This window comes from Macrobrachium nipponense, chromosome 4 (genome assembly GCF_015104395.2).
Source record: "Macrobrachium nipponense isolate FS-2020 chromosome 4, ASM1510439v2, whole genome shotgun sequence".
NCBI lineage: Eukaryota > Metazoa > Arthropoda > Malacostraca > Decapoda > Palaemonidae > Macrobrachium > Macrobrachium nipponense.
The window spans coordinates 125,599,761-125,619,119 of NC_061100.1; the positions used below are offsets into that span (position 1 = coordinate 125,599,761).

General features: G+C 40.6%; 1 protein-coding gene across 1 annotated transcript in view; it reads left to right on the forward strand.

Moving 5' to 3' along the window:
- The window catches only part of LOC135211133 (chromosome-associated kinesin KIF4A-like), a 214,569-nt gene that overhangs the window by 185,583 nt on the left and 9,627 nt on the right, over window positions 1–19,359 (forward strand). Inside the window, 3 exon segments of the mRNA XM_064244278.1 lie at window positions 3,004–3,142; window positions 8,596–8,732; window positions 16,537–16,686. Of these exon segments, the coding sequence (XP_064100348.1) occupies window positions 3,004–3,142; window positions 8,596–8,732; window positions 16,537–16,686 (426 nt within the window).

Sequence of the window (19,359 nt, forward strand, 5' to 3'; positions counted from 1 at the left end):
CTTCTCCTCTGTTTTCCTCATACTTGCCGTTTCTGTTCCATATAACATTGCTGGTCTGACCACCGTCCTATGGAACTTTCTTTCAATTTCAGAGGGACCTTCTTGTCACAGAGGACCCCTGATGCAGACCTCCAGTTATTCCATCCTGCCTGAATTCGGTGTCTCACCTCTTGGTCCATGCTTCCACTATCCTCCAATACGGACCCTAAGTACTTGAACTTCTGTGCTTTCTTTATTTCTTCCCCACCAATCTTATGCTACTTCCACCGTCCTCAGTAATCTAGAACACATATATTTGGTTTTTGATCTGCTTATTCTCATTCCTCTCTCCTCAAGTGCTGCTCTCCCACCTCTCCAACCTCCCCTCCAACTCCTCCTTCCCCTCTGAACACAACACAATGTCATCCGCGTATAATATGCACCATGGCACTGCTTCTCTAAACATCCCTGGTCATTACATCCATCACGATGTTGAAGATGAATGGGCTAGTGCTGACCCCTGGTGTAACATCCCAACTCCTATCTCAACAAATCCATCCGTCTCACTAACACTACTCCTCACTCTAGTATACACATTCCTGTACATCTCCTGAATATTCTGACATACTTTTCCGGCACCATCTTCTCCCTCAAACATCTCCATATTTCTTGCCTTGGCACTCTGTCATAGGCCTTTTCAAGGTCTATGAATACCAGATGCAGGTCTCGTTGTTTTTCTCTGAATTTCTCCATTAGCTGCCTTATGCAAAATATTCCATCCGTTGTGCCGCTTCCCTTCAATAAATCCTAACTGTTCCTTCCCTATTCTAACTTCCTCTCTCAGCCTGCTATCTATGATTCTTTCCAAAATCTTCAACGTGTGAGACATTAGTTTTATACCTCTATAATTACTGCATTCCTGGACATCACCTTTACCTTTTAAATATAGGTATCAATATGCTTTCCCGCCATTCTTCTGGTATCTTTTCCTGTTCGAATATTTTTACCATCAGATCATACAAGATGTCTACCCCTTCCTCTCCTAAGGCTTTCCAAACTTCGACTGGGATTAAGTCAGGTCCTGTTGCCTTCCCATTTCTCATTCTTTTTAAGGCTCGTATCACTTCATCCCTAGATATCCCCATTACCATTCCCATGTTTACTTGTCCATCCTCTCTTACAAGTCTTTCATTTTCTTCATTTAGCAGTTGTTCGAAATACTCTTTCCATCTTTTCAGGATGTCTTCTTCCTTTTTTACGACAGTACCATTCCTATCTTTCATTTGCTTAATATGGTGATGTCCTTTTGTTCTTTTATTTCTTACTTTTGACAGTTTGAGCATCTTACTCAACCCTTCCTTGGTTTCCAGTTCATTATAAACCTCTTCATATGCCCTTGCCTTAGCTTGAGCTACCACCCTTTTTACTTCTTTGTTTCTTTCTCTTAATCTTTCTCTGTCCTCCTGCAGCTGTGACTCTTCAAATCTCTTCTTTGCCTCCCTTTTACCCTTCACCACAACTTCCCCCACCTCTTCTTCCCACCACCAGCTCTCCTTTTCCTCCCATACTATTCCAGATGTTTCCCCTAGTATCTCCTTTCCATGTCTTCTAATCACTGATGCATTATGCCTCCACCATTCTCCCACATCTTCAATTCCCAGATCACCTCTCCCAGCACTCTTCTCCTGAACTCTCTCTTCTTATCATTATCCCTCCCTAACAATTTATACCAGATTTTCTTTACCCCATTCTTTTTCGTTTTCTTTTCTCTTTTCATCTTTAAATCCATACAAAGGAGCCTATGTTGGGGGGCCACGTGGTCACCTGGGATAACTTTATAATTCCTAACTTCCACCAGCCTTGATCTATTGTAAAGGAGGTAATCTATTTGTGTGCATCTACCGCCACTCCTGTATGTTATCAAGTGCTCCCTCTTCTTTTTGAAGAATGTGTTCACTATTGCCATATCAAAGGACACGGCAAAGTCTACTATACTCTCTCCTTCTGGGTTTCTCTCCCCAATCCCATGTCCTCCATGCACACGTTCAATTACATCCTTTTCATTTCCGACATGTCCATTAAAGTCTGCCCCCACTACAGTCCTCTCCTGCTCTTCCAGTTCTTGCGTTACCTCACTCATTTCGTTCCAAAAACGGCTCTTTTCTTCCTCTGTGCAGCCCACTTGTGGAGCATAAGCGCTAATGATGTTCATTGTTTCCCCTCCATAACATATCTTCACTCTCATAATGCGGTCATTCTTTCTACTCACTTCCGTCACTGCATTCTTCATTTCCCCCGACAACACTACTCCAACGCCATTCCTACCCTGCTCATTTGCTCCACTATAGATTACTTGTAGCCATCCCCCAGTTCTTTAGCTTTATTTACCCTTCCATCGAGTTTCCTGCTCACACAAAATATCCACTCTCTTTATCCTCATTAACTCTGCCAACTCTCTTCCTCTTCCTGTCATAGACCCAATATTGAGCTGGCCTATTCTGATCACATTTAGAGCTCGCTTCTTTAGCTGCACCCGCTCATGATGCAGTAGCCCTTGCCTTGTCACAGAGTTAGGGCGATGTGTCTGTGCGTCGTTTACGGAGTACGCCCTAGCCCTATTCTCATCAATATCACGACTCATTCCATTGGTTTTGGCGTGGGTTTTTACAGTCGGATGCCCTTCCTGACACCAACCCTCCCTATTTATCCGGGCTTGGGACCGGCACCCATTGAGGCTGGCTTGCCCCCACAGGAGGCTAGATTATTAGTGATAACTACATGTAGTAATTTAATTTTTATTTTCTGAACTGGTATCATTGTGATAGGCTTAATGGTTTCATTTATGATTGTTTATCTGGAAATTATGGAGTGGATATCAGTGATAGGTTTAGTGTAGCATATAAGATTAAGCTTTGTCATTTGTCCCTCAACTGTTCATTTGTGTAAAATGCATGTTATTCATGAGATAAAAGAAATTGTAATTCGTATTCAAACCTTAAGAAAGTAATGGTATGTATATTGCAGCGCCAGTTGTCACTTGGAGGGTTGACATCTGAATTAACAGCTGATCTTGAAAAAAAAAAGGAGGACCTGGAAGCTGATCTTCAGTTAAGAACTGCTCAGATAAGTGATATGCAGTCTAAAATCGTGGATGATGATGAAGGTTAATATAGTTTTTTTTTACATTAAAAATGCCATTACTAGCCCTTTAACGCCGATTGGACGTATTAAACGTCGATATAAATTGTCTGTTGAGTACCGATTGGACGTATGGTACATCGATATAAAAAAAGTTTTTTTTAAAATTCGCGGAAAAATAGTTATAGGCCTATTAGGCGAAAACTCTTGAATCACGCGCCTTGGGGGATGCTGGGCGCTCACGGATCAAGGCGTTGTTTTGTTTACAATTGTTACCCAGGCGCGCAAGCGCGAATTTCTTTCTTCTTGCACTAAAAAGTATCAGCGAAACGTCTCAGAAATTATTTTGTCACTGACATAATTTTTGCACCATTTTATATTAGCCGTTACTTGAAAATGTGCGCAATTTCATGTACAATACAACTAAAAACAACTCATGGTTGTAGCTTTTATGAGTTTTGAAATATTTTCATATAAATAACGATAAGTGCCAAAATTGTAAGCTGAAACTTATATTCTAGTAATATTCAATCATTTACCTTCAATTTGCAACTAATTGGAAGTCTAGCACAATCTTTCGATTTATGGTGAATTTATGAAAAAACCTTTTCCTTACATCCGCGCGGTAACTCCTCCGAAAAAATCATAAATTTTTTCGTCCGATTGTCGTAATGTTGCACCATTTTAAATAAGCCATTACATAAAGTTTTATATATGGAAATGTGTGCAATTTCATGTAAAATACAACTAAAAATAACTCATGGTTGTAGCTTTAATCAGTTGTGAAATATTTTCATATGAATAACAATAAGTGCCAAAATATCAACCTTCGGTCAACTTTGACTCGACCAAAATGGTCAAAAAACGCAATTGTAAGCACAATATTTTGATTTATGGTGAATTTATGAAAAAAAAAATTCCTTACGTCCGCGAGGTAAATCTTCCGAAAAAAATCATAAATTTTTTTCGTCCGATTGTCGTAATGTTTGCACCATTTTAAATTAGCCGTTACATAAAGTTTTATATATGAAAATGTGCACAATTCTATGTAGAATACAATTAAAAACAACCCATGGTTGTAGCTTTTATCAGTTTTGAAATATTTTCATATAAATAACGATAAATAGAAAAAATTTGTCCTTCGGTCAACTTTAACTCGACCGAAATGGTCGAAAATACAATTGTAAGCTACAACACTTCCAGTCTAGTAATATTCAATCAATTACCTTCATTTTGCAACAAACGGGAAGTCTCTAGCACAATATTTGATTTATGGTTAATTATTAAAACAGTTTTTTTACGTCTGCGCGTTACGAATTCATGCATCATTTTATGATTATATTTTCTCTGTGTTGCTTTGATAATTTTACAATGTGTTATATACCAAATTGATCGCAATTTAGTGTACAATAAAACAAAAAATTAATGTGTTAGATTTAACCGTTTTGCTCACAGCGCAATTTGTATACAATTATATATGAAATTTTTTTTTCGTGATGTCATATATCCCAATATTTATATATGATAATGATATTTTTTTCATTTCTGATGGTTGCATACTAAACTTCAGGCAATGACAAAAAAAGGAGCCAAAAATGAACTCTTCTTGAAAACTAAGCGTGCTGTGATTTTTTGAAAAAAATATTTTTTCTGCTTCGGCGCTCACTCGCAAATACCACCAGCATACGGGAGACGATTTTTAAAATACCGCTTCGGCGTTTAAGGGCTAGTAGCATGATAACTCCCTATCCTTGGTCTTAAATGTTAAATGTATAATTTTTAAATTGAAATATTTCATTATGAACCCATCATTATATCAGTCATGCCATTCATGGTCTTCAGAAACCATTGACACTTCATTGATTTAAAAGAGGAAAAACAAATGTTGGGTGACTAGCAGCTGTGTACATATGACCCCAAGGATCTTTGGATTTTAAGCAGGTAAAAGCTTTACTTTTTTTGTGCAGTCTGGGCTTTAGCTGTGAGAAATTTGTGGGGTTGAGAATCGGGTCATTTTACATTACCAGTAGGTTTGTATTAAAAAATGTTGTCCATAAATTACACTTGTTCATATGCAAAACAAACTTGAGGTCTTAACAATAGGATAATCTTCTAGCACTAGCTGGAAAACTGGTTATATCAATAAAAGATTGTAAAACAAGGAATCTGTGGCATCTGGCAACTCGTGCAAATACAGACTGGATGCTTGGTCATCGACCAAGATTGTACCCCAGAAAAATGTTCTTCTACTGCCTTGGAGACCGGAGTTTTGCTTTGCTCTCCTATTTTTAGTCAAATTTTTGTTTGCTGTGTTGACCTTCCTTTGGACAGATGCTTTTGCTGTAGATGCAACTTTTACTCTGCTTCAGCATCGCTTGCGTTGTGTGATAGGCTGTCCGTCTCCATAGAGTATTGCCTTCAGAGAGACAGGACCCCTTACTTTGATTTTGTGTTTTATGTGGAAATATGTGTATTGACATTTATGTTTTTATATATCTTTTCACACATGTCTAAGAACTTTTTTTGTTTTTAGTCTTTCAGAATGCATGTGTTTCGGGATGTCAAGACGATTTTTAATGAAAGACGATTGCGATCTTCCCCTGTACGTGCAATGCCAGTTGTCAAGGTCTTCTCGTCTCTTTCCATCATTTTAGTAGGATTGGGGTGTGGGCTGTATGGCTCTCCCGTATTTCCCTCTATCCTCACATATTGTAATTTTTTTAGTCTCTCAGGATGCATTCTTCCTGAGGGAGAGAGAATTATGGTTTATTTACAGTCTGAAATTGTCAGCCCTGTTTCTCATCTGGAATGTGGCAGCGGTGGTGTTGGAGAACTTCAGCGCCCCTCTTCTTTGCATCCATCTGACAGATGCCAGTGAGAATTGGTAGTAATCCATTCTGTTGGCAGTGGGGTCTTTTCTGTATCGGAGCCCCTTCCTGCTGGACTATTCGTCGTCGTCATGTGGGGATATCATCGTTTGAACATCGTTTACCTATGGTGTTCAACTTAATATTATAAAATTGTAATACTATTTTGTTTTACGTTTTCTGAACTACTCAAATGTTCTCTCGCTCTTTATGACACATGAACAGTAGCCATAGTTATTGGAATGGACCTGATTTAAAGATCATGAGATTGAGATTAATAAAATAACAGAACAATCTGAAGTAAACAGGGAGTTGATTATGTGAAAAGCTGTATAACATTAAGAAATCATGTTAAATAACTGTAGTGAATGCATTGTAGAGGTAAATAACTTCATTAAATGGAAAGAGTAAAATAATAAAGCTGTGAGTTTGCTGATTTTCAACGTAGTAAGGTGCTGTTATTTGCCTTGCTTCTACTACAGGTTTCAGTGATTAAGAGTGCCATTAGTGTGCATCAACTTCTATCAGAAGATTACGAATAACTTGCACCTTCAAGTGAACATGTGAAAGAATTGACATCAGGGTTCCCCATGGACAGAAAAGGTAGAATTTAGGTGAATGGACATGCATTTTTGGACTGCAATACTGCCATCCAGTATCATTGTGTGCCTCCAAGGTGATTTGTCCAAGTCCTATTTGACCTTTTTGGTGGGGTTTCTTTTGGTAGCCTGTGAAGAGGAATATCCTAGATACATATGCTTACTGGTTTGTCTCACCGAAACGAAAAGTATATTTTTTTTTTGTCCAGGCAAAGGAAATCATTACCTTTTTGTGTAAAAAGATTATAGTAGCTGACAAGCTAAGTCGTCAGTGACAGGTCCTAGGAACGGAGTGCTCGCTGCATTAGGAGATAGCGGACTGGCGCTTTCATCTGTGGGGGAGACCAATCATAGACCTCTTCATGACAAGGTTCAACAGGAGTGGTCTGTTGTTCAGTAGTTCCAGAGGACACCCTTCAACATCCTTGGGGCAACCTGGAACATCTATGCCTTCCCCCCTCTCTTTCTTGTTTTTGTTTTTGTTGTTGTTGTTTGTGTCTGATCCATCATGTCCAGAATAGAGTAATGAGTTCTCAGTATCTGAGGATGACCCTAGTAGTTCCTTTGTGACCTCAAGCAGAATGGTTTCCGGATCTGCTATCTCTGCTCTTAGGGGTTCCAAGAGAAATACCCCCATGGCATAATCTCTGTCAACCTTATGTAGAGAGATACCATCAGTTGGTGGGATCCCTATCCATTCGTGGCTGAAGACTCCAGTATCTCATGCAGGCAAAATGCTTTTCTGGCAAAGCAGTGACACAGTTGTCTGGTTACCTCAGAAGATCTTCAGCCGTATACCAGGGAAAATGGGGTGTCTACTGTGCTTGGTGTCGTTGACAGAGTTTCTCTCCACTCTGAACGTCTGTTCAGCAGATAGCTGATTTTGATCCTACAAACAGAAAAACTCCTTTCTGTTTCTTCTGTTAAGGGCTACAAGGCTGCCTTGGGATTATTTCTTCATCTGAATGGCATGGACCTACCTTCATCTTGGGAAATCTGTATGCTGCTCAAAAGTTTTGAGCAGTCTTATTCTCTAGAGAACATAAACCCCCCTACTGGGATCTGACTGTAGAGCTAAGTAGTCTCTTTCGAGCCCCATACAAACTACTGCATCGCTCATCGGACAGGGACTTGACCCTCAAGACTGTTTTCCTGCTTGTCTGGGCTTCATCAAAAGGAGTGGGCAAACCATGGCCTGGCTTTTGATGTAAAATATACCAGGGGTTGGGGGTTGGTAGCCTTCAAATAATTTATCTCGGAGTTCGTTGCCTAGATTCAAAATCTCTTGGCTCCTGATGACAGGTTTGCCTCCTTTTCCATCTCTTCCCTTGGGGATTTTGTTGACAACAATTTAGATAAATCACTCCTTCGTCCTTTCAGAGCACTGCGTAGTAATCTACAAAGGATTCGACACCTCAGACTGAGATGGTGAAGACTTTATTAGCACAGGCCAGGTCAAGAAAGAAGTGTCCAAGAATACTATTGAGAATTTGCAAACTTTTATAAGTCAAGAATGTAATGCCGCATTGTGTGTATATATGTATACATATTTCTTTCATGCCTAGACAGAATTTCTTCATTTGGATATTAGGCTGTCTAGAGACAAGTGTATCCAAAAGGTGAAGTTGAAACATTAAGAGGGCATTGTAGCTATTATTTACAACATACTACTTATGCAATGAAGTCCGAGTGGATTGACTAAATGCCTCCTGCAATTTTTTATCCTAATATAAATTCATAAACTTAGAGGCTGTTTTCTAACAAGAGTAAGCACTGGTTGAAAAACGGCGTATGCAATTTTTTTTTAATTCCTTGACTATACGGTCATAGAACCAACATACATCATAAAAGAACCTGTAAGAGAAATTATGATTTGATACTAGCCTAAATAGGCACTTGACTAAAGAGAAGAAATCACATGTAATTCCATCATTTGTAGTAAAAAAAAATGTTATAGGATTGATTTGTGCAACATGAATTTTAATATTTCCTTTATTCCAAAATATTTACAGATGCAGTAGCAAAGAAAAGATTTGACACATTGCAAAGTATGAGTGAGAGTAAATGTGCATTAGGATATTTGTTTGAAGTTGCAGTGAACAACCAGGTGAACTGTGCAGCCCGAGAAATGGATATACAGGATTTGCAGGTATGTGGTTTTAAATTTAATATAGTAGTTGTTCATATACAGAACAAACCTTCGGTCTTAACATTAGGATATACTAGCGCCAAGCTGGAAACCGGTAGAATTAAAATTACACTTGTGAGATCAAGGGACTATTGGCATCTATACCAGGTCACAGGGCATGTATACCCAGAATGCCCTCGGCGTCCTGTGACCCACCAGTTATATTCCTACTGCCTTTAAGATAAGATGAGTTTACTGTCTATCTGATTTAAAGCCGGTTTTCAGTTTGCCCATTTTTATCCATTTCATTTTTCTTTTTTTACTTTTTCTTTCTCTGAGTGTGCTCAGTGTGAGTGTGATCGGTAAGAGCGTATAAGTGGTATGATGGAAATTTTCGCTTCACCATCGGGATCTTCTGCTGTTTTGAGAGGAGACAAAGGAAATGCCCCAGAGTCAGTGGCTTTCCATGTTCTAGATTCCTAACTTCGGTGTCGACCTATCCTCATCCAACGTGTAGTAGGTGCAGGGAAAACGTATGTACGATTACTAATCCATGTTCTGTTTTGGTCGGTGGAACAGTGGAAAAAGTTCTATGAGAAAGGCCAGTACAAAAGGAAGGAGGTGACGCCATCTTTGGATGACCAAACCTTACCGGCTTCTTTTGTATTGGCAATAAACCAGACTGCTCCATATGTTTCGCCACCTGCTTTTGATTTGTCCCATACCCCTTCGGTTTCTCCTAGCGATTCGTTATCGGAAACGTCTATGCATAATATGTACGCTCCTTTGTTCCCAGCAGGTAGGGGGGGAGCATCGCCATCTTTGTTCCAGGTGCCGGCTCCCGAAGCGCATAGGATGGAAGGTACGAGGGCAGCGCTAGGCCTACCAGGCGTACCAACCTTGGAGGGTTTGCTGACGCATTATATGGCGTCACAATTCCAGCAGGGTCCGGCAGCGCTGAATGTTCCTTATCCCCCTGGCTTGCAATTTATGGAAAATAATGCTGCGGCTACGCCATCAAATTCTATGTTTACAGCGATGCAGAACGTGGGGGGTAGTTTGGCGGCAAACGTGCGGATGCCAGCAGAAGCCGCACAGTCTCTCCCTACAAGATTGGTGACGTCACAACATACGTCACACACCGATATGGCAGACGCGATGACATCACAGACTACTGCTTCTCGGCCTAATTCGCTGCACCCGGACTCAAATACGCTTTCTGACTCGGTAGTACACACTGTAATGAAGAAATTACAGGATATAGAGAAGAGAATGGCTAAGAAAGACAAAAAGAAAAGGCGTGATTCGTCGTCTTCTTACTCTAGTTCGGCGTCATCGCTAAGTTCGATGACGTCGTGGCGAGCGCCAGTCAAGCGTTGGAGGATTCGGGATTTTGTGACTGATCCTCGGGCTAAGAGGAGAAAAGTGAATTCTTCTTCATCTTCAGACCAGGACTGTTGTATCCCAGTCAGCAGGAAAGTCGGGAAGTCAGTGGCTGGTAAGCACAAAGCTAGCAGACGAAGCTGTTTGCAAGAGTCCGAACAAGCGAGAGAGGCGACGGCTGATGGACTAGCGGCCGACGCGGAGTTGCCAGTACAGATTACAAAGACTACGATACCGCTGGCAAAACCAACGTTGGTGGCGAAAGGTGCAGCAAAGAATAGAATGCAGGTTCTAGTTTCATCCATAAGGCCGTTCAAAATACGGACAAAGGATGATAAGGCTCCTATTAAAAGAACGAAGAATAGAGAGTTGGCAACCTCGTGTGATACGTTCGTGGAAGGCATTGTCCGTCTGGATGAAAGATCGAGGCCGAATTCTCCGACGCTCGGAAACGATAGCAATTCTAATAGAGACGAAGTTATCTCAGTTTCAAGGGAGCCTTCATCTTGGAGGTCTAGACGAGATTCTCGCTCTAGATCCGTGAGCAGAGAAAGAATGAGGCGTTCTCGTTCCCCTGCTGACTATTTGGGATCAAGCCAGCGGCGGCCATCAGAGATCAAAGAGACCGCGGCTGTATGGGCAGGCGGCCGCGAAATTCCCGGCCGTTTGTCAGAGGATAGGGGTGAGATAACATCCCCTGTGGCGGAGAACAGTATGTTAGAGCCAGAGGAAGGAGAAAACCAAGAGTCTCTGGCCTCGTATGCGGATGTGATTGATTTGATTCGTTAATTCAATAACCTTTTTGAGAAGACAGAAACACCTGCCAGTATGCTTCCTCCGGGAATTGACATGGTATTTGGACTGAAAAGGGATACCAAGGTGTCGTATGAATTGCCTTGTTCGAGTCATGCGGACTCTGTTTTACAACACGTAAACGCACGGATTGCAGGAAGAGATAATTCCTTAAGATCTAATAGATCATTTAAATTTATTCCTCCTCCAATGATGAAACAAAGGAAATATGATACGACACCGAAGGTCCCTTCGCTGTCTAGACAAGTGAACCCTAATGTGGTAAGGTTAAGGCCTGGATTAACCTTAGATCAGGCTAAAATGGAGTGCCCTTCGATGACTTACCAAGAGGCTGCTACGTTAGAAGCAACAGCTTCTTCCGTCTTTCAGACTGCTTCTTGGTTAGATCTTTGGTCAACAGCAGTGGCGAAGATTGCATCCTCAGAAGTGACAAGAAAGGTAGTGGATGAATCATTGTTCATTAGATTACTACAATCAGGCTCCAAGGCGATTGCGTACTTGACAAACTTAAGTGCCAATGTTTGGGCAAATATCCTGTTAATGAGGAGAGGTGCAGCGTTGGCTAGACTAAGCCGCACTGTTGATTTAGATTCCCTCTTAGCGATGAGGAATGGGGATATCTTGGAGTCGCAACTGCTGTTGCCAGAGGTCATACTGGAAGAGGCTATAGATAGAAGAAGGATGGACACTAACGATAGATTGGAACAGGAGGCAGTTAGGAAAACGTCTAACAGTCAAGCTACCTCTATGGAGGTAAGGCAACAGCAAATACCTCGGAAGAAGACAGTGAGACATAACATCCCTGATAGAGCAACAAGACCCTCTTCCCCAAAGAGGTTAGTTCATCGGCCCTTTCACAATAGAAACAACAGAGGAAGGGGGAGTAGGGGAAGAGGGAGAGGCTCAAGAAGATAGGATGGGTGCCTCTCATCACTCGGCTACACCAGTGGGGCAAATCACTGGAAGGTGTGACAGGAACTGGGAGCAGAGCAGTGGGTGGTGGATGTTCTCAGGGTCGGGTATTTGATTCCGTTCGAGGTAACCCCGCCCCTGACAGAACAGTCATTATCTCACTTTGCTTATGCTCAGGAATCTCAGAAAACCATTATTCTGCAAGAGGAAGTGAAGATGATGGAAAAAGGGGCTGTGGAACAAGTATCCAGTCTGTCAAAAGGCTTCTACAGCAGGATTTTCCTGGTACCCAAAGCCAACGGGGAGTGGAGGACAGTAATAGACCTGTCAACATTGAATCTGTTTATGAGAAATACCAGTTTCAAAATGGAAACTCCAAAAACGGATCTACAAGCAGTCAGGATCAGGGACTTTATGCTGACAATCGATCTGAAGGACGCATACTTTCAGATACCAGTCCATCAGTCTTCAAGGAAATTTCTCCGCTTCAGTCTTGCAGGGAAAGCTTTCGAATTCAAAGTCCTGTGCTTCGGATTGACAACGTCTCCTCAAGTTTTTACAAGAGTGTTCACTCTCGTGTCGACATGGGCGATGGGCGCATGCTCAGGGGATCAGGCTAATAAGATATCTAGACGATTGGCTGGTGATAGCAAAGTCCAGAGAGAAATTACTCAGGGACAGGGCAACCCTCCTGCAGTTTTGTCACAGTCTAGGTATTGTGATAAATCAGGAGAAGTCGCAGTTGGATCCAAGTCAACGTTTGGAGTATCTGGGAATGGTTATAGACATAATAAAAGCCAAAGTATTCCTGACAGACCAGAGAATAGAGAAATGCAAACAAGTGGTGAATGCCTTTCTGGGAAAACAAACACAGCCAGCAAGGCAGTGGCAGGTAGTACTGGGAATCCTAACTTCCCTGGAGAAGCTAGTACCACAAGGAAGGCTACACCTTCTACAATGGAGGATGAAGGAATTTTGGTCACCAATAGTAGATCACCTGTACGAGCAAATTCCCTTGTCGGCAGAAGTGAAGAAAGACTTGCTGTGGTGGGTGAACGACGACAATCTGACAGTGGGTGTCCCCCTTCAACAACCCTCCCCGGACCTCTTGCTGTTCTCAGATGCGTCACAAGAAGGCTGGGGAGCCCATGTGGAGGAGTTGCTGGTGTCAGCAAAATGGAGTTGCGAGGACAGACAACTCCATATAAACGTGCTGGAGTTAAAAGCATCATTTCTAGCTCTACAGGAATTCAGGGAGAGAGTGAAGGGACATTCAGTGGTATTGATGTCAGACAACACCACAGTAGTAGCTTATATAAACAAACAAGGAGGCCTAGTTTCTCGGCAGTTACATGTGATGGCAGTTTAACTTTATCAGTGGGCTGTAGAGAACCTAGTAGACATCAGGGCCAGATATATTCCGGGAAAAAGAAACAGTGGCCGACAAGTTGAGCCGCAGGGATCAGATATTGGGAACGGAGTGGTCCTTGCACCAACAGGTAGTGGACAGGATGCTCATGTTTTGGGAAAGGCCAATCATAGACCTATTCGCAACCAGGTACAACAAAAAGTTGGAAGTGTATTGTTCGGTAGTCCCAGACGTAGAGGCAGTAGCAGAAGATGCGCTACAACACCCTTGGGACAATCTGGACGTGTACGCATTTCCTCCATTTTGTCTAATCTGTTGGGTTCTGAACTTGGTAATGCCATCTCAGAATTCAAAATGACCCTGGTAGCTCCGTTATGGCAGAAGGCAGAGTGGTTTCCAGACCTGCTGGAACTCTTAATAGACATGCCGAGAGTGTTACCCCCATGGAGCAACCTAATATGTCAGCCGCACATGGAGAGGTACCACCAGTCGGTGAAGTCCCTATTGCTTCATGGGTGGAGACTGTCAAGTATCTCCTCCGAGCAAGAGGGTTTTCGCAAAGAGCAGCAACTCAGATGGCAGGAAATATCATAAAATCATCTGCGGCAGTCTACCAAGAAAAGTGGTCGGCATACTGTGATTGGTGTCGTAGAGGGAACTTGTCTCCACTCGGTACCACTATTCAGCAGTTAGCAGACTTCTGGTATATCTCAGGACAGAAAGGCATATGTCTGTATCTGCAGTGAAGGGGTACAGGGCTGCTCTATCCTTAGTCTTACGAATGAAAGGGGTGGACATTTCGTCTTCATGGGAGTTGGCCATGCTGATGAAGAGCTTTGAATAGTCATGTCCACCAAAGGAACTAAAAGCCCCAGATTGGGATCTGACCATGGTACTGTGTAGTCTGTCAAAACCCCCCTACGAACCACTAAGGCAGTCCACAGATAGGAGCCTGACCCTGAAGACAGTCTTCTTATTGACCCTAGCTTCAACCAAAAGGTGGGGGAGCTACATGGCCTGTCATATCTCATAAAGCACTCGAGAGGTTGGAGGTCAATGGTATTCGAGTTTGTTCCAGAATTTGTGGCCAAGACTCAAAACCCAGCAATAATGGACGGCAGATTCGACTTTTTTTTTTCCATACCTTCCTTGGTAGACTTTGTAGACAATGACAGAGGTGAGATGCTTCTGTACCCCGTCAGGGTACTAAGAGAGTACTTAAGAAGGACAAGGCACCTCAGGCCGGGGTGCCGGAGGTTGTTCGTAAGTACAGGACGGAACAAGAAGGAAGTGTCCAGGAATACAATATCGTTTTGGCTAAGGGAGACGATCAGGAATGCCTACATGACAGAAGACAGGGGGTCAAATAGCCAGGAGGGAGCTAGAGCTCATGACATCAGGGGCTTGAGTGCTTCTTTGGCATTTAAGAAGAACATGTCTGTGGAGAGAATCCTGAAAGCTGGTGTTTGGAAATGCCAAACAACTTTCACCTCATTTTATTTAAAAGACGTTGCCCATAGGTCCTTGGACACCTTTTCCTTGGGTCCAGTGGTGGCGGCCCAACAAGTGATATAGCTCATCCAGTACCCCTGGCGGGTCAGTTTGTGTCTAGTCTAAGATGAAGGTATGAAAGTAGAATGAATGGGATGACTGGTCTTTTTTTCTTTACTACTTTCTTTCTACTCCTTAAACTACGGGCAGTATGAAGGAGAGTACCATCATATGCTGGAATGGACTAGATTCAGGTGAGGTGGTCAGCCATACTGTGAAGCTATCTTAGGTTATGGTATACTTTTCAGTAGCAACACACCCCTCTAGATAATAGGGAAGAGAGGGGTGAGGGTGGATCCAGATACAAGGGACAAGAGTAGTGTGTGAGAAGGGAAGGTTCTCTGTTCTCCCATAATGTGTAAACCATAGAATGGTATCAGCACCCAGTGAGGGAAACCAATAGATTTGCTTATATCTTTGGTTCTAGGTTCATTGTCCATTCTCTTGGAATTCCCCTAATGTATTCGGAGATGGATAATGTGGCAAACTCCCTGTCAGTTATAGAGACTTACCTCCCTCCAATAAGTAAGTCTATCCTAATGTTAAGACCTCAGGTTTGTTCCGTATATGAACAAATACCAAATTTGTAACTAATTTGTATTTTTCATAACTAACAAACCTGAGGTCTTAACAGGTAAAGGCCCACCTCGAACCACCCCTCTAGCAGTCTAAACTGGGTTAGAAATATAACTGGTGGGTCACAAGACGCCGAGGGCATTCTGGGTATACATGCCCCGTGATCTGGTATAGATGCCAATAGTCCCTGGATCTCACAAGTGTAATTTTAATTCTACCGGTTTCCAGCTTGGCGCTAGTATATCCTAATGTTAAGACCTCAGGTTTGTTAGGTAATGAAAAATACAAATTAGTTACAAATTTGGTATTTTTTTTTATGAAAAAATGTTTCAGGAACAGGTTTATAGGTTACTTTTAATTTATTGATGACCTTTTGATATTTAGTCTTACTGATGATTTTTGTTGCCTGTTTTGTTACTGGTGAAATTTCACTGGGTGTTACAAACTAACTGGTTAGTAAGGTTACAAGTTCGAAAGATCTGCCATCAGTTTGTTTATTACTTATGATTTAAGTTAAGAAGACATATGTTCATTGCCAAACTTCATGGCTTATAGGGAATTTTTTGTTGGGGCTTATAAGGTAATTTTTTCCAACAAAATTGCTCATAAATTTTGCTTCAGTTGGCTTGCTGCTGTAGACTACCAACACCAAAAAGTTATTTATCAGAACATAGATGATGATCATCATCATCATCTAGTTTTGGGTGATTAAGAGGGCACTGTAAGTTGTAGACTATACAAGTATAAGTAAATCATAAGTTAAACATAAGTCATACATTTTGATAGGATTATGGTCAAAATCAGCCTTTGAGGCTAATAAGTATTTTTGTGAATATATTTGTAATAAAATCTTAGTGCATCTCAGAAGTCTGCATAACCTGTAATCTTAAAATATTCCACGGTACGAGGAAAGCTGTCATTTTGAGGCTGTATCCTCAAAAGAAAAAGATTATGAAGAACCAAGTTATGATAACGGTGATGTACTTTACACTATATGTGATAAAATTGAATGTTTAGTGGTACCCATTGATGAAAAGAGTCTATTTTGTAATTCCTGTGTATTGTGAGGATTGTAAGGTACATTATTTGACTATATATTTTTTAATTAATTTTCATTTTTAGTGAAATTGAATTTTATGTATTCAGTACAGGATTATGAGTACTATTAGCCTGTGATGTTTAATTTGTTGATTTAATTGTAATCCAAATTGTTACTTGTAGGCTGGTAATGAAGACCTTTCAGCAACTGTGGAAGATCTTGAAGCTGAAGTAAAAAGAATCAAAGAAACCTATCAAGCTGAATTAACTCGTCTTAGTCAGGAACATGAAGACAAAGTGCTCTTCCTCTTGAGACAGATGCCAACAGCACAGGTAGTTTTCTTCTTCCTGTCACTTATATTAGTCTTATCTTGTTTATATAGTGACTTATCTCTCTTTCTAGTTGGAACACTCCATTTTAGTAGCTATATTTCTAATTTTTCTAGATCCCCATTTGCAATGGAGTTCCACAGGGCAGTGTTCTTGGTCTACTGTTATTTTTAGTGTATACAAGTGATTTGATTGTTCAGTACGCCGATGATGCAACACTTGTGGGTGTAGTTATGTTAAGTATACCTTAGTTTTACCAGACCTGAGCTGATTAACAGCTCTTCTAGGGCTGGCCCGAAGGAGTAGATATTTTGACGTGGCTAGTAACCAATTGGCTACCTAGAAACAGGACCTACAGCTTATTGTGGGGTCCGAACCACATTATATTGAGAAGTGAGCCCAGAAATAGATTTTTCCTACGTCAAAATCCTTTTTCTATCACCAGAAATAAATTCCTCTTATTCTGCATTGGCTGAGCGTGAAAACCACTCGTCCAACGAAGAACTTTGTGGGTGTAGTAAAGTCTCCACTTTTGAGAAATGAAGTTGCCTTCAGCCTCAAATGGGACATGGACTGGATCAGGGAATGATTTAGTTGGTGGGATATAAGGCTGAACTCAAGTAAAACAAAAGATTAATGATTAGCAGATCTTTTAAAAAGTTATCCTTTACTTCGCTGTGTCCAATAATACTGTATGCAGTCTTATATTACTACAGGCAGCCCTCGTTTAACAACAGGGTTCCGTTCCTGGGGGCCTAACACTAGGCAAAAATCGACGCTAACTGAAATTCAAGTCTACGGCCGCCACAATCCACCTTACGGTGCCCTAGACTTGTTAACGATGCCTTGACAGTGTCAGAGCCACATTTTTTGGCTGAATTATGTAATAACTTTAATGAAAATGTGGAATTTCACTTGCCTAGTCATTTACTATGGTCTGCAAAGTGCCTCAGTGGTATGATCGGTATGGTCTTGGTCTCTCACCTCGGTGGCCGTGAGTGCAATTCTCTGGCATTCCATTGACACGTGAGAGATGTATATTTTTGGAGACAGAAATTCACTCTTGACATTGTCTGGAAGTCATGTAAAGCTGTTGGTCCCATAGCTGAGTAACACTGGTTCCATGTAACATAAAATCATCATACAAACAAACTATGGTCTGCATTGCAGTTCTATAAATTTTTAATGTCAGATTCAATGAACTTACTGGTAGATCTGGGCCTAGTATGAGAGAGAGAGAAAGTCAGCTTTTTCACACTGCTAACATTTCCATCTCTCTATTTATCATATCTTCTAGTTAAATAAAAAAAGCAAAAGAGAATGATAAAATATCGTTGGTAACGTTATAATCGTTGCTTAAACGCTACAGCCATACAGAGCTGAATGAAAACAGTTGTTTTGCTACAACAACTGAATCTAATTACATTTTGCTTGAATTTCAGCTATCATACAATAGCAAAAAATTGCCGCAGTAATGTTAAAAATTACGTTGATTAAGAATAACAGAACTTAAATATTTTTGCATTTATACCTTTATTTGCTATGGATACAATATTGACAAGCAATATAGTACTGCTGAACTTAAGTTGCAGTTTTAGCTGAACCTGAGAATAAAAAAAAATCTTCGCACTGATAGTGACTAAATTTTCATGCATCAGCAACATGGATGAAACTCGACCTCAACTAATAGTTGAGAAAAAAGTATTTTAATAAAAAATACTGGTCATGAATGAACACATTTTATATTTTTCATGAAAATAATGAACGGAATCTGTTTTTCAAAAAAAAAAAAAAAAAAAAAAAATGCTCCTGACACCATCTATTAACGAAAAAAATAACAATCGCATTCACAACAAAGCGTACCTCATATAACAAAAAATAACTTTCTCCCATATAAATAGTTTCTAGAGATATATTTACGCTAAATAGAAGCAAGAAAATTGCTGTGAATAGAGTTAAATAAGGCAAAATAAACCTGCCTCTAGCCTCAGCTGATATTTCCAAACAAAAACATAGATTGCTTTGTTTGTATTTTATGATGCTATACATAGTAATATGAGAATACATATAGTATTATAGGAAATAGTTAAGTAAAGCATAATTTTTTAAAAGAGCCAAGGAAAAGATGCATACTCATTATGCTTGTATTTTATGAGGGTCTCTTGGAGTTTCAGCAAAGTACTGAAATACCGATAACCAGACAGCGGCGCCATCTATTAACAAAAAAAATAACTGTCTAGTTCACATATTTGAGTCAATTTTCAACTAGAAAACACATTGTATAAAGAAAAATAACCGTGTCACATAAATAGTTTCTAGAGATTAACTTACGTTGAATAGAAGCAAGAAAATCGCTCTGAATTGAGTTAAATACGGCAAAATAATCTTACCTCTGCCCTCAGCTGATTTTTTCAGACCAAAGCATGATCATATTTTATGAACAATAGTAATAAAAGACTACATACAGTATTGTTGGATACAACAAAGTAAAGGATAACTTTTTAAAAGAGCCAAGGAAAAGATGCATATTTGTTGTTTGTATTTTATGAGGCGGTCTCGGCACTTAGCCTAAGCCACAGACAACCAGAAAATGGTGCTATAAACCCTTTAGAGGGTAAAACCTAGTTACGAATATATTGAACAAGCGCCGTAAATCCGAAATGCCGCTAACCGATA